Genomic DNA, 15,520 nt, shown 5'->3' with positions numbered 1-15,520 from the left:
AAACAAGTAAATAAACAGAAAGTAAATAACCAGGCGCACGTTTAGCCTTGTTTTCAATCCATAGTGACAAACAAAGAAATTAAAGAAAAAATGTTCAAACCAGTATAAAAACTTTTGATTTTCAAAAATAACTTTGCAAATTAAAACCATCTTCAAATATATTTTATTTGCTATTTATTAGTTTCTTAAAAGATAAAACTCCACAGAACTTAAAAAAAATTCAAATTATTTAGACTCATTTATTTCGACAATTGAAAACATTTACAACGATCAGGCGATCAATGAAGTTATATCTGCAAGTGTCACCAACGCTTGAGGCTCTCTAAATTGAAGAGAAGGCATTAATAAGAATAAGTTGAGATTATTCTTTTATATTTTGCTGTAAAATTCCATTAATAAAATTATCTTGCAACTGTTATCAGATAATTATCATTAATTTGTTAACAGATCAGTTAAAATAAGACTTAAAAGAATACAAAGTTAATTTTTATGCTTAAAACTTTTAAAGCAGAATAATTTTGGGATGGCCATATAAACGATGCAACATACGCAACATACGCCACAAAAGTAACGTAAATCTCGTAGCAAACGATAAGAACCTTACATTTTATATGCATAGTTGATAAAATCAATATTTAGTTTAAAAGGTCTATTCAAGTTTCAATCCAAAGTGAGACTATTTTATTTAAAAAAAAAAAACGTTGCAAGAGCAACGATAATCAGAGAATTGACAGCTGAAATATGGTACTGACAGCTCAAATAAGAATATTAGTCGGTTATAGATGCACGTTCTGCAACGTTTATAGAGCAAAAGATTTTCGATAAAAAATTTATGCTTTATTTAGAAAGCGAAAAACTAGAGAATATTTTTGTAATACCATATTAAATACTGATACAAATATTTTTATATCAGGTTTTAATGACATTTCTCATATCCTCTGTCCCATAGTTCATTCGTATTGCACAGTGATTTTATTATTTGACTGTGATTTAATCGAAAAACCAAACATCGGGAAAAAATTTCAAGTCGTAACTTATTCATAAGTCTTCAGAAAATCCTTCTCATCATTCAAAATTAGAAAAATAATGGTTAGATTAAAATTTGTAAATCTACGATCAGTTTTTTAAAGCAACTTATTTTAACTTATAAAATAGTGATTTTATTTTAACTGATAAAATAGTAGCTTTATAACAAAAATCTACAAACTTTATTATTTTGCAAAACTAGTGTTGAATTACTATGATTATACGTGTTAATACATACGCGTGAGAAACATGTTGTTTGTCTTTAAAAAACTCTGCGATCTTTTCTTCGATGCTTCCACAAATAATAAACCGGTGTACGAATGTCGATCTGTCGAAAAACAAAACTCTTTTATTGCAAAAATACCGAAACAATTCAGAAAAAACAGAATCGTTAAACGCTTAACAATCAACATGATGCACGTTCGAAAGCAATATGTTGAAAAGATTATTTAAAAAGAAAAAAGATTGTCAATACAAAAAGGAAATAGGTTTACAGAAACAGACCTCGTTTGACCAATCCGATGAATCCTACCAACAGCTTGTAACTCCTCTCCTAAGTTTAAAACTGGCTCAACTAATATAACGTGTGTTGCCTCAATGATATTTAATCCTTTTGAACCGGCTTGGAGAGGTAACAATAAAACATTTACAATCGAACTTTGTTTGAACTCTTGAAGCAACACCTGCCATGAAAAATATAAGAAAACAGTTTTAAAAATTGCAAACTCCACACAAAACGAAAATTAGAAATTTAATAAAGAAAAACGAAAATTAGAGATTTAGTAAAACGTAATGAAAGTTTTTAAAATTTAAGCAAATATAATTTTGTTTACTTTCATACCTGAAACTTATTATTCCCACCTTGAAGAATATGAAACTTGATATCATTTTCTCTTAATGCTAGCGATATGAGATGCAACACAACATACCACGTTGAAAATACTAAGACTTTACTCAAAGAGTCTTGTTCATGAATCCATAGAATTCGTCGAACAATTGCTGCAACTTTTGTGGAATAAGAACCCTGGGTTAACATAACAAAAGTAAATTATTTTGGACTGAAAGAAATGCGAAGAAAATATCAAAAAGATTTGGAGTACTTTATTTTAAAATGGAAATAACTTTTCAGCTTGCCTATTAATTGTTGTGTTTTCAATTGGAAGTAAAATAAGATACTTATAATTTATATAGAAACTAAATTATTATCAAACAAGTCGGTGTTTTATGAAATAAATTTTAAAACAATATTTTATACAAATTTCTAAAACCTTAAAAGTAATATGAGAATCAAAACCATCAGGCTTCTTCTGTTTTGTAACAACAATAGAAACTTGATGATTTGGAGTTCGGCATATGGGACATTTAATTAACTGACTTCTTGTGTGCAACAGAATAGAAGATTGTTTCTGTAATTCTACTAAACATCTACAGCATATACAGTGACCACAATTAAAGACTGCCCACTACAAACAGAAGCACAAAAGAAATTAGAAATCTTTAAATTACATGAAAAAAAAATTAAAAATTATAAAAAATTTTCAACACAGTCAAATTTAGTAAAGTCTCTGGAAATAATTTCATAAACTTATTCTTAAGAAATGTATTCATAAAAAAATTATTTGAGCCAAATGTAATAAAATGAACTTTGTTGTGCTGAGAAAAAAGCCAACAATGAATTATAGTTGATTACTTACTTTTAGATTTTGATTTTTGCTTTATTGAATTACTAAAATAATAAAGCATACAGAAAAACATAAACCTAAAATTATATAGAAAAACGTTAAGCCTTGTAGTTCTTATCTTTAGTTTTAAAACAATTAGATGCAAACTACTCATTAACCTCACTTATGAAAATTCCAAACTTTACTGATTCAGGAAACTTTAGAAATATGTTTTTTAAGAGGTTTACAACTTCCTCAATTTTGCATAATTTTTAAGTAAGTACTTTTCAGTCAAAAAGTTACAAAAAAAGTATAACCTTTTTCTCTCAAACCTTGATTTTATAATTACTGTATTTACTTATTGTAGTTAAAATACTATTGACACAATTCTTCCCCTTTCTACCCCTTCCTCTCCCCCCCCCCCCCTCTCTCTCCCTCAAAAAAAAAAAAGTTTTAGAAAGATCTTTTGAAACTGGAAAGGTGTTTTAGGAAGAAGAATAACTTATTTTTCTCCACTCCCACCATCTCTGGAAAAGTTCCTGCATTCCAGCAGGCACCCATGACAAAAATACCAGAGAAAATCACAAGATATTTATGGTAAGTGGTAAGTGAGGAACCTGTACACCAAGTTGTTCAACACAAATAGGGCAGCATTCTTGGTTGTAACCATCATGATCTGTTTGAACCTGAAAAACAAGAAAAATTTACATAAAAAATAACTTCATTATACTTATTTTTATTGAATAATGTAAGGAACTGCCTCTGCAGTTGATGTTAAGAGCCATTGTCTGAGAAATGTAGGCAAAATAAGCAAATTTTGAAAGTGATGACTCATTTCTAGATATTTTGTAAAAAACAATGAAAGTAGGCCACTGGTAATTTTTTTTTCTAAAATTTTTGTTAATTTCGGAGATATTGGGTCCCAAAATTTGGCCCGTTTTGAGAAAATTTTGAGCATGGAGTGCAATTGCTACTTTGAGAGTAGTTTTAGCAACATGAATATGACAGAAACATTTCTTTTTAATTTCTTTACTAATCTGGGTTGATTTCTACAGTAAAAGTAAAAATTCAATATGATTACATTTTCAGTTTTCTAGAAATCGTGGTCTGAAACCACAACATTTGAAAATTTACCCTAACTTTGAGCTCTAATATCTCTTAAGGCCAATACTTGCACGTAGTTTTTTTCAGGTGTTTTTGAAAGACACTAAGACAAACATTGATTTTTTGGAACAAAAACCATGTGCATGCAAGGACCTGGGAAGGAGTAACCTGCCAAAAATCACTTTTTGCGTTCAACACGCTTTGATAGATTACCCATAACAACTGTGGCCTTAGGTCCACCATGAACAGTATAAGTTATTTATTTTCCTTAAATATGCATCTTCCAATTTCTGAAAAAAAATCCATGTGCTCGGGTGATAAAAAGTCTACAGAAGTCCTAGAAGTAGCCTTATTTTGCCAATTTTTTAACTAAAAAAAATACCCTAGCAACGGTATAGATACACTTAGCAACGGCTACTTTACAGCCTTATTAATTAGTACTGCTATTAAAAATTTTAATATAATACTTTTTTGTAAAGAAACTGTACAAGAGAACTTGAAAAATTTTTTTTTTTTAACTTTATCATTGAAAGAAAGAACCATTAAACTTCAAGATCGTTTTTTCCGTTTAAAACTGATGGAAAATACAGTTTTCTAAGAATTACCAAAAAAATATAATAAATTTGTTAATGGCCAATCTGAATCTCCACATTGTCAATATCGTCTTTTGATAGTGAATAATCTCCTCTTTGCATCAACCTTACAAACAACGTCAAGAGAGGAACATTGGAGAATACTTTCTTTGGTTGGCCACTTGAAGCAGTTTTTTCCAGGTGTAACAGACAATTCCATACAAGAAACATATATACCATCATCATTGACCTAATGGTTGAGGTAAAGTAACGTCTAATCATTGCTGCTTCCTAAATTTTCCTTGAAATTAGTTAATCTGGTTAATAAACCAATAATTTTGTAATAGATCTCAATACACAAAAATACAATATTATAGTGTTAAAACTTCTTACATTTTTAATTATTGCAGGATACCATTACATAAAGTATGGAACAACAATCCAATCATTAATTTGAAATTCAGCAGCTAACTCCTTTGCAAAAAACTGAATATCGTTGTTTAAATCATCTTCTTCATTTTCAGGTGCATCTTTCATATCAACAGTTTCATCAATCACATCATCAGTTAAGTTAACCTCTTCACAAAAAGTGGTTGCCAACCTTCCTGTTCTTTTTTGCTTACTCCATCTAAAAAATTACACTTGAAGGATAAAGGAAATTGCTAAATATTTATCTCAAGTCCCAAGAAAAGAAAAAAGTCACATTTTTTTAGCATACATACTTTGGGTATTTGTAAATATACAAGTTAATTTACTTGCCTACAGAATAATGATCGAATTTGTTGAGTTGTCACATATTCACTTGGCTTTAACATTGTCCTCATCTGCTCGTGAACTTGCTCTGGATTCATTTTCTTCCCACATTCTTCTCCAGCCATAAACATCTGCATTAACAATGTTTTTTGCTTTGAAGAATATCTAAATACTTTTCTTTTTGGTATTGCAGTGATGTTTGTGAAGTTTTCAATCCCTTGTTTAATGATAGAATGAAAGTGCTATATGTATTTTTTTCAAGTTCTCTTGTACATTTCCTTTATAAAAAAGTATTATATTAAAATTTTTAATAGCAATACTAATTAATAAGGCTGTAAAGTAGCCGTTGCTAAGTATATCTACACCATTGCTAGGGTATTTTTTTTAGTAAGGCCACGGTTGTTATGGGTAATCTATCAAAGCGTGTTGAACGCAAAAAGTGATTTTTGGCAGGTTACTCCTTCCCAGGTCCTTGCATGCACATGGTTTTTGTTCCAAAAAATCAATGTTTGTCTTAGTGTCTTTCAAAAACACCTGAAAAAAACTACGTGCAAGTATTGGCCTTAAGAGATATTAGAGCTCAAAGTTAGGGTAAATTTTCAAATGTTGTGGTTTCAGACCACGATTTCTAGACAACTGAAAATGTAATCATATTGAATTTTTACTTTTACTGTAGAAATCAACCCAGATTAGTAAAGAAATTAAAAAGAAATGTTTCTGTCATATTCATGTTGCTAAAACTACTCTCAAAGTAGCAATTGCACTCCATGCTCAAAATTTTCTCAAAACGGGCCAAATTTTGGGACCCAATATCTCCGAAATTAACAAAAATTTTAGAAAAAAAAATTACCAGTGGCCTACTTTCATTGTTTTTTACAAAATATCTAGAAATGAGTACAATTTGAAAACATCACTTCCAGACATTGCCTAGATTTCTCAGACAATAGCTCTTAAACTTTTATTTATCGGAGCTCATTAGTGTTGGCACTTCATACATAGGTTGATCTATAAACATTAAGGAAATGTTAACAGTAACTCTATTAGATTACAAATAGACAATCAGTTGTTTTTTTAGTTGCAGATTTTTAGGCAAGTGTTCACTTAAGTATTTGGATATTCACTTTATTCTTCTGGTAGAAACTGACTTAGAAATCAAATTATTGTAATAATGAAAAGGAAAATTTACTTACAGTGGCAAGATTTCTTAAATAAAATAATTGTCCTTTTTTCTTGGCTAACTCATTTAAAGCAGCAGTTCTGTCACCTTCAAATGAAAGCTTGGTTTTGTTTAACTAATAATGAAACAAAAATAATAAAAAATGATGACTAACAAAAAACTTAAAAAAGCTACTTCAGTTGCTAATTACATTATTTAATGAGCTTTTAAAGTGAGTCCATGAACTAGATTTAAAGACTGCTAAATTTGGAGATATTTTAAACCAGTAATAACAAGAGAAACATTGTTGATTTTTTGATACTTTGTAATATAAGCCTAAGAAAAAAAAAAGCAAAACAGCAAACTCTCTATTTTCTAATTTGCTAATTTTTTAATAAAAATTCTTATTGATCTTAATGCTAACAAGAAAAAAAGGTTCTCATACTGAACTTCAGGGAGTAAATGATGACAGTTTTAGCAAAATCTATAAACATAGCTTGTCTACCTATTTTGAAAGCTCATAAAACTATAGTCTTAGTTATAGACAAAAACTAAAACCATGTTCTTTTAATTTTAGTTTTTCATCCAGTAAAAGTTTTTTGGATGAAAACCTAACATTTAAAGAACCTGACTTTAGTTTCCCACTTCAGTTGATGTTCACAATTCACAGGAATCCCTTTACACTGAGTTAAATTTTACTATTTCATTCAGTTAACAAAACAAGTTTCAATGAGAAAAAATATGCTCATTTGAAGTTAGTATTTTATAGTTAATACAGCATGTACTACAGATCTACTAACTTCTTCTCCATCTATGATGTAAGAGTTTCCAGTTTTTTCACTGTTTTGCTTGAGTTGCACTCTCATTGTACACATTTCCAGCTCATCTAACAACTGTAGTTGGCGATGATGAAAAAGAAATTGTGTGCGCAAAGACTAAAATTGAAAGTTTTACTCTTTAGAAGAAACCTTTTCACAAAAATCATGAAATGCTCAAAAAGGATAAAAGTTTGAACCCATCAAACAACCAAAATGTAACATACATAATGAAATATATAAGACTTCAATCTCTATATTCAAAGTGATTTAAAAGTTCTCTTTGATCACTAAGTGATAACAAAATGTTTCATCAAAATTATGAATTAAATAAACTGAGAAATCTCTTGATGCTTAAAAAGAAATTACTTTAAATTAAATTACAATATGAAAAAAATTCTGTTTTACAAAACAAAGTGTAAGCAACATTTATCTCTTAATATGCGCAACATTTCTCTTAGATTTCAAATGCAAAATTGATTATTTTAGCAGGTCTCAGCAGAAATATTATATTTAACAAAGTTTAATAAAGTTAATTCATTGGAATTTCATTATTTTAAAAATATTTGAAAATTTTTTAATTTTTTTTTTTTGCTAAAAATGTGTCTTTTTTTTAAACAAGCTCAACAAATTAACTGCACTTCACAAAAACTTCTTCCATTCACTAAAACAAGGTTGTTTCAATAACAATAATACTCTACTGTATACAGATGTTAATAATAAGACATGTACCAGAAAAAATCTGTGCGTGTTCTGATGTGGTGTTTACGGAAACCATACATCATTTAAAATAGCTAATTGTTTTAAAATGTGATTGTATTAATGTTGTTCAAAATTAAAAAACTCTTATTAAAACAATTAGCTTTAATTGAAATGTCATCAAATCAAGATAAGAAGCGAGAAAATATTTTGCATTTTCTCGTTGAAAATCCTGGTGTATCAAACAAAACAATTTCTAAAGAGCTGCAGATTGCTTTGAGAACAGTGCAGAGCGTTGTGAAACAATTTAAGGACACTGGTACAATCATAAGAAAATCAGGAAGTGGAAGAAAAAAATGTTTTGTTAGATGAGATCTTGGTAAAAAGGTAAAAGATGCCTTAGACAGAAAACCGGAGATTTATGTTCGAACATTAGCAAATAAATTTAAGACAAGTGCTTCCACTATACAAAGAGTAAAGAGAAATTGTGGTTATAAATCTTATAAAAAGAAAAAAGTTCCTCGTTGTGAACAAAAGCAAGAAAATCTCGCAATTCGATGTTCAAAGCTGCTCTTTAAAAAATTATGTGCTAAAAAATCTTGTTGGATTATTGACAATGAAACTTATTGTGCTGCATATTTCCGATCTCTTCCAGGACACCAATATTATTCAGCAATTAATCGCAAGAAACTGAATTCCAAATATAAATGCATTGGAATGCAAAAATTCGCTAAAAAATTCTTAGTTTGGCAAGCAATTTGTGAATGTGGTAAAAGAAGCTCTTGTTTTGTGATTATGGGAACAATTAACAACAAAATATACATAAAAGAATGCCAAAAGAAACGTCTTTTGCCGTTTTTAAGAACACATACCGGTAACCCATTATTTTGGCCCGATTTAGCATCAGGTCACTACTCTGGGGCAACTTTAAACTGGCTTAGAGAACATAAAGTAGATTTCGTTGAAAAACACTGCAATCCACCAAACTGTCCCGAACTACGTCCTATCGAAAGATATTGGGCTCTTGTCAAAGGAAAACTAAGGTTCAATGTAAAAGAAGCCAAAAACATTAAAGAGTTCAAAAATAAATGGATCAGAGTTACCAAGAAAGTCCAGCCGAAGACTGTGCAAAAGCTGATGTCGAGTGTAAACCGCAAAGTGTGTGCGTTCTCACGTACAAAACTTCACAAACTTTCTTAAGTGAAATTTAAAAATATTAATATATGTACTTTCAAAATATACATAACATTCAATATCGAAATACAATAGTTAGATAAATATCCTTTATAATGTCCGCACAGATTTTTTCTGGTACATGTCTTAGTAATATCTCATACATAAAATATACATAACATTCAATATCGAAATACAATAGTTAGATAAATATCCTTTGTAATGTCCGCACAGATTTTTTCTGGTACATGTCTTAGTAACATCTCATACATAAAATATACATAACATTCAATATCGAAATACAATAGTTAGATAAATATCCTTTATAATGTCCGCACAGATTTTTTCTGGTACATGTCTTAGTAACATCTCATACATAAAATTTAATATTGTACAACTTTTGATTTAAGCTGAAACTAGTTCTTGATTTTTTATAAAAATTTTCCAGCTGAGTAAGAAAAATATTAGTTAAACATTAGTTTACTGTAAATTTTGATGATTTCTTCAGTGGTTTGGTTCAATTTAAACCAAATTTTTGAAACATTTTTACAGCAATATATACATTTGGGAGTCCCAAACAATACATATTCACAGAATCAAAATACTTGGAATATATCCTGGTTTTATACCTAGAGTAGAAGATAACTACCAAATTTGAGGTGTATGGATATAAAAAAAAATCCTTGTAAAACTTGAAATTTGGATGAAGATCCATAAATTTAAAATGAGAAACCCAAAACAGTATATCTCCTTTGCTAAGGTTCAGGATAAAAATCAGGTACCAGCTGTTTTTCCCATTTAACTCATGCAGCTGAGTGTTTTTGTCAATAATTATCTCATCTATGATTGGTTACATCAAAGAAGATATATCCTCTGGATTGACATTCTCCCTCAGTTCCTGTATCATTAATGATTTTTTCTTCATCATCTATTTTTGGCTCAGCAAATGACACAATAACACTATTTTCTGTCAAGCACCATGTATGTCTAACAAAAGAATTCTTAAAGCCCACATTTTATTGTATTCTTCCACACATCCATACCATATAGCCATAAGATCATAAGATGGTGCCTGTATTATGAAAGAAGTCTAAAAAACCCAGGAATGTATCAAATAGCAACATAAAATGCCACTTTGTTACCATTTCTTCATCCTCTTCCTACTCCATCATCAAGGTCAGTTTTTTGTTGCCAGGTAGAATGATCCTAGCTCAAACAACTTTCTGTGGTCAGCCCTGTTTTTAAAAAGGTGTTCTGGACAATTCTATTTCCTAAGAAATTTTTAGCAGCCTGTGCAGTCTGATGCATGATGGACCCAGTTTGAAAATTATTCAAGTTAAATCTGTTTAAAGAGTTAACATCTTAATTGCACACTTTAAAATTTTCCACCCATTTTTTTAATCTTGCCTACAGGCTTTTTTTGGTCAGTGCTTGCACCAAATGACAGATGTGTTATATATGTCTCTCAACCTTTTTGTTTAAAACTTATTTTTGTCAAACCAATGTTAAATATATAAACCCAACTAAACTAAATAAATATTATAAACTATGCTTGTATCAAAAAATTGATTAGTTTTTACTTTTTATAATTGATTCCCTTCTTTTTAACCATTTCAGTCTTATCCCTTATCTTCTCATCAGGAAGTTATTTTAAAAACTGGCTCTGCACTAGACACTTACTACTTCTTTGAAAAGGTCCTAGTTGTATCCCAACAGTTTGTTCCAGGTACTTGACATGTAAGCTAGTTAGAATATGCCTGCTAAGGGCAACAAATGTATGGCTTAATTGAAAGGGCAATAAATTTATCATTCCCAAAAGGATAATAGAAATTTTGAAATACCTTAATTTGCCTACTTATTTTATAATTTATACCTTAAAATACCTAAAATTAGGCATGACTTTAGAGGCTCTATCTCCCATTTTATATATAGGAAGAAAGTTATCAACTTTAATAAGTAATAATTACATTTAAAAAACATTTTTTTTTAAATATAAATTACTTAAAATTTAAGTTTACTATGTTAAAAACTTAAATTTTTAGGATATCATTACTTTTAGAAAATGACCTTAAATTAATAAAATTAATAGAATGATAGAACTTTATAATTCTAAGGTCACATAATGTCTGTATAGTTTAAATAACATTACATTTACATCTAAATCAAACTTTCAAAATTAAAAAAACACACTGCAAAAATTCTGATGTGTTTTCAGGAAAAACAAACATTCTAGATGTTTGAGAAGTTTAACTTAATTGGGAAATTATTTAAAAAAAAAAACCTCAATTTAATTTAGGACGATGTTTCAGTTAAATGAGAACTATAAACTGGGTAAATTTCCCAAGGTTGTTAAAATGTTGAAAATATTTGCTTTACTTTAAACTCTTTCTTGATTGCATCTATGTATTTGATGTGTTCTTTTCCTTGATCCAATATAATAGAAGGTAAACCTTTGAGAAAAAGTCATTTTAAAAAGCATTAGTGCAATACATTCTGAATAAATTTCTATTTATGTCCATATAACTATTTTTATTCACCTAATGTTGATAAAAGCAGACAAAAACAAAAGACTTTTAACTGAAAATATTAGTTAGTATTTTCAAAACAAATACATTTTGAATTAAAAACTATTTTTTTTACCAAATATCTTTCCATAAGATAAAAACAATTTAAGTAGCCAGTCCATCTCTGTTTCAAGGCGAAGCCCAGATGCTTTAGTTTCAACCTCCCTAGAAAATACAATAAGAACATTTGTTTAACATAACACTGACTTAAATTAAGAAACCGTGATTCAAAGTATAGCAAAAAGATATTTTGATACAGCCTGGTAGAAAAATATCAGTTTTTTCTAAAAATTTTAATTCATAAGAAAGAATAGTGATGAGTACCTGGTTTGAAAACAATGCTGAGAGAATAGCATCAATTCATACAAACTCAATTTTTTTTCAAACTGACAAAAATTGCAGCTAAAAAAAAAGTTTTAGATTTCAAATCTTAAGTAAAATATTTCCGAAGAGTTCAAAATGATGCATCACATACTGCAGAATTTTGAGAGTATCAGTTGTTTGTAAACCTAAGAGTTATTTCATATTCAGTTCATGTGCTTTGTGATAAAATATGAAAAATAAATATAAGATGAGTTAAGAAAAAAGAGGCTAACAAAGAGGCTAATAAAGCCTAAAATTTTTAGATTGTTGAAGTGCTACAAGAGTCAAAAACAATATTTTACAAAATTAAATTAAATATAAAAGTCTTTGAAGATTAACTAAAGCCTAGAAAAGTATTAGAATATACTGTTAGAAGAAAAAAAGATTGAAATACTGTGAGATTCATAAGAAATATGGTTCAGGAGCTCAAGGTTTCTGAGGCATCTATCAGATATGTGGTCAAACCTGACCAAAGATATGTGGTCAAACAAGAGCCAAATCATTTATTTATTGCAAGCTTGAAGACATCCAACCTCAACAGATACTTAAATTTTTTTAAAACACAATGCAAAATGTACTGTTTTTCTGATGAAAATAAGATAACTGTGGATACAATCGACAAAAGAAGAAACGGTAGATCTATCTTCAAACAGTCTTTTAAAGTTATTGCAATTCAAATTAGCAGTATAGGTTGTACCAAGGACCTTTCAGCCATGACATTTAGGATCGCATATGGGAATTTTGATAATATTTTGGAAACCAATGTTTTCCTCTGGGTCAAAGCAAATTATCTCTCAGAATTTTTTTTGATCTCTCAGAAGTTCTTTTTATTGAAGATGAAGCTCCTTGCCACACATAAAAAAAGATATATTTCATAAAAATAATCTTTAAATTAGTTCTTATATATGTATAAGGCTAATTTTTAAATTTTCAAAACCCCATACAAACTGATAAGTTTTTTATTGAGACAAAGAACTCTACACTTACATGATTTGGTAACCATTGAGAAATATAATATTTACTTTAAATGATTATAATTTAAAATATAAAAAAAAAATTAGAAATTGTTTTTCTTGATTTAATTACGAAAAAGCAAAATGTTACATGATATAATGTAAATTAACGGAACAACTAAAAGTATATTTAACACTTTTCTTTTTGTTAAATATAAAAATATATAAAATTAATCTAATTCTTAGTAGCTGCAGAAAAAAAATAACAAAAACAAAAAAAAAATTACAAAATCAAGGAGAGATGTGAATGTTGGATAGGAGAACACCAAAAATAGAAATGAGAATGGGTGATAACAGCTACCAGATTTACTTTCAAAGTCTGGAACAAATGTATGTCAATACTTTTGGTCAAAGTAACAGGCAAAAGAAAAGAATGCATCTATTGGAATCTTATAAGGATTGAAAATTGCTCATTAAACTATACCAATTTGATAAAACAGTTAAGAATAAATGGCTTCTAAAAACAAATGGAAGAAGCTTCTAAAAACAAATGGAAATTTGGTTGTGGATTTGCAAGACTATGCAACTGTGGTTTTAAAATGCTTCCCAATTTTTTCCAATATTACTTTTAAAAAATTTAGTTATACTTCAAGTTGATTTTGATGAAAATTTCTTAATTTGTGGCATGATGAAATTCAGCCAGCACATTTGAAAAAAAAAGCTAGTAACAGTATTTATTTTTTTGGTTTGGTATAAGGATTTTTGTCAACTTGCAGCTGTTTCTGATTATAGAGTGATCAACAAACTAACCAATAAATAATCATTTTAAGATATAAATTTCATCCTTTACTATTTATGGAAAGAGAAAAGTTTTAAAATCATTAGAAAAGTATTGAATTAACTTATATCTTACAATGGTACAATATTTAGTTTGATAATGGCCTAATATTTCTTCATGAGACAAATATCTGGGCAGTTTGGCAAATTCTTGTTCTTTGTTACTACAACATCTTAGTTTTTTCATTCCAACTATTGTGAATTTAGCATAATGGCAGGTTGCTAGATCCTACCAGAATAAAATCTGATTATAATACTTTCAAATGATGAAAATAATTTGTTTTACAGACATGAATAAATCACTATTTAAAACAGATGAAAAACTCTTTATACCACAAAAGTATGAAGAGTTTAATATTGTTATAAGTTTGATTGTCTATTAATAAGCAGTAGCCTTATTTGGTCACAATCATGTAATACAGTAAAAAATAAAAACTAAGCTCAGTTTTTGGTGGATGACAAATGCTTCTGCTGGGATGTTTGATCATATAATACAGCTTGTAGCGAGTTTTAATGTGTATTCTTATCACTGTGTCCTATGTGGTTTCAAACTGAGGACCTCTATATCTATCAAAGAGTAAAGGATTTGATTTGATTGACCTGTTGGGCTAGCTCTCTTAGCTAGCATGGGATCATCAATGCTACTAACTTTTCTTATCAATGCTTAGTGATTAACTTAAGTGATAGCTTAGACCATTTTAATTTGCTTACTTCATTCTCTTTATATAAATTGTAAAAATGGCAAATAAAGTTTGTAAACTTATTGTAAAGTTCTTCAAACATCCAAACACTTTTTGATTAAATGTCTAAAAGAACTGAATCTGAATAATTTCTTTTTAATTGAGAAATCAGTTGAAATCTTTTGTAATGAGCCCTAGGACTCGTGAAATTGAGGCTTAAAAAAAAATATTGCAAAAAATAAGTGTCTTTAAAAATATTAAGGTCACTAAAACTTTTAATGATATTGATGTGAAAAGAAAGTAAATTTAAAAATTTTTTAGAACATGCATTACAAAATAACTTGTAAATGCAGTCCAACCATAAAGTAATTAACTATATTTAGTATAAAAGCATGTATCTAATTATTGCAAACCTTCCTAGTCCCACACTTTTGCTGCCTCGTAAACAACACTCAGCTGCCTCCCTTATACAAGATACTTCTGGAAATTTTACAATATTATTCAGTTCAATGTATATCTGTTTACGAGTTAACTAAAAACAATCATAAAATCCTTAAATGTTGTTTTCCCAAAGAATAGTTTCATATGGAAATTTATGTTGTTCTTTACAAGAAACTAAAATATCAAAAATACTCAAACATTACTCTCACTAAAGATTATCTCTAACATCTTACTTCTAATTGGTCAATATTTTTTTGGACAATATCCATTAAACTAGACAAAGAGCTGAACCTATATTGAAAAGAAAAAATTAAACATAAAAAATGCTTTGTATTTTTTAACTAAAGTAAAATATAAAAACACTTTTAATTTTTCCTAACATTTTTCTATCATTTGCTGATCAGTATCAAGGTAAATTTAAAACAAGACATTTGATTAAAAAAAAAAGAGCAACATCACAAAAGACCTTACATATCAACCAACATATTCAAGATCAATTGTTATAACTTTGTTATCAAAAATTCTTTTGCTATTATAGATTTGGCATAAAAATCATGTAGACTTAAAATAAAAGAAGGTCTTTATAATTAAAAAGTTAACTTAGACAATTTTAGCTGTTCCATGTCCTTTATTGCTTTAACATCTTCAGCTTGTCTTTTACTCAATAACACTATCTCTTACACAAAACAATACTTCCTTTCTTACATAGTATTACCATTACAA

The 15,520-nt window shown here is 28.7% G+C and overlaps 3 protein-coding genes across 19 annotated transcripts in view; 1 reads left to right on the top strand and 2 right to left on the bottom strand.

Moving 5' to 3' along the window:
* Positions 1–15,520, top strand: part of LOC149887018 (uncharacterized) — a 105,449-nt gene that overhangs the window by 49,491 nt on the left and 40,438 nt on the right. The window lies entirely within an intron of this gene.
* LOC145190779 (E3 ubiquitin-protein ligase SHPRH-like) overlaps positions 226–15,520 on the bottom strand; it is a 40,138-nt gene continuing 24,843 nt past the window's right edge. For 10 of the 17 annotated variants that reach the window (XM_090089841.1, XM_090089842.1, XM_090089854.1 and 7 more), the window contains 13 exons: positions 15,031–15,088; positions 14,770–14,888; positions 11,848–11,925; positions 11,600–11,688; positions 11,336–11,409; positions 7,073–7,207; positions 6,307–6,408; positions 3,305–3,373; positions 2,295–2,489; positions 1,868–2,050; positions 1,531–1,709; positions 1,265–1,354; positions 226–322 (listed from right to left, as the gene is read on the bottom strand). In XM_090089841.1, coding sequence (XP_089945967.1) covers positions 271–322; positions 1,265–1,354; positions 1,531–1,709; positions 1,868–2,050; positions 2,295–2,489; positions 3,305–3,373; positions 6,307–6,408; positions 7,073–7,207; positions 11,336–11,409; positions 11,600–11,688; positions 11,848–11,925; positions 14,770–14,888; positions 15,031–15,088 — 1,423 coding nt within the window. In that variant the 3' untranslated portion in view covers positions 226–270. The remainder of the gene's footprint in view (positions 323–1,264; positions 1,355–1,530; positions 1,710–1,867; positions 2,051–2,294; positions 2,490–3,304; positions 3,374–6,306; positions 6,409–7,072; positions 7,208–11,335; positions 11,410–11,599; positions 11,689–11,847; positions 11,926–14,769; positions 14,889–15,030; positions 15,089–15,520) is intronic. The other 7 variants (XM_090089843.1, XM_090089844.1, XM_090089852.1 and 4 more) reach the window with 4 other exon arrangements.
* Positions 4,334–6,267, bottom strand: LOC149887022 (uncharacterized). Its single transcript, XM_090089926.1, has 3 exons — positions 5,123–6,267; positions 4,757–4,991; positions 4,334–4,613 (listed from the first exon to the last, which is right to left on the bottom strand). Exons 1-2 carry the CDS (start codon positions 5,251–5,253, stop codon positions 4,781–4,783), a joined length of 342 nt encoding a protein of 113 aa, XP_089946052.1. The 5' UTR covers positions 5,254–6,267; the 3' UTR covers positions 4,334–4,613; positions 4,757–4,780.

This window comes from Hydra viridissima, unplaced genomic scaffold (assembly GCF_058129835.1).
Source record: "Hydra viridissima isolate aposymbiotic clone 2 unplaced genomic scaffold, HvirCarnegie_v1 scaffold_6, whole genome shotgun sequence".
NCBI lineage: Eukaryota > Metazoa > Cnidaria > Hydrozoa > Anthoathecata > Hydridae > Hydra > Hydra viridissima.
This window is presented reverse-complemented; position numbering and strand designations above follow the sequence as displayed.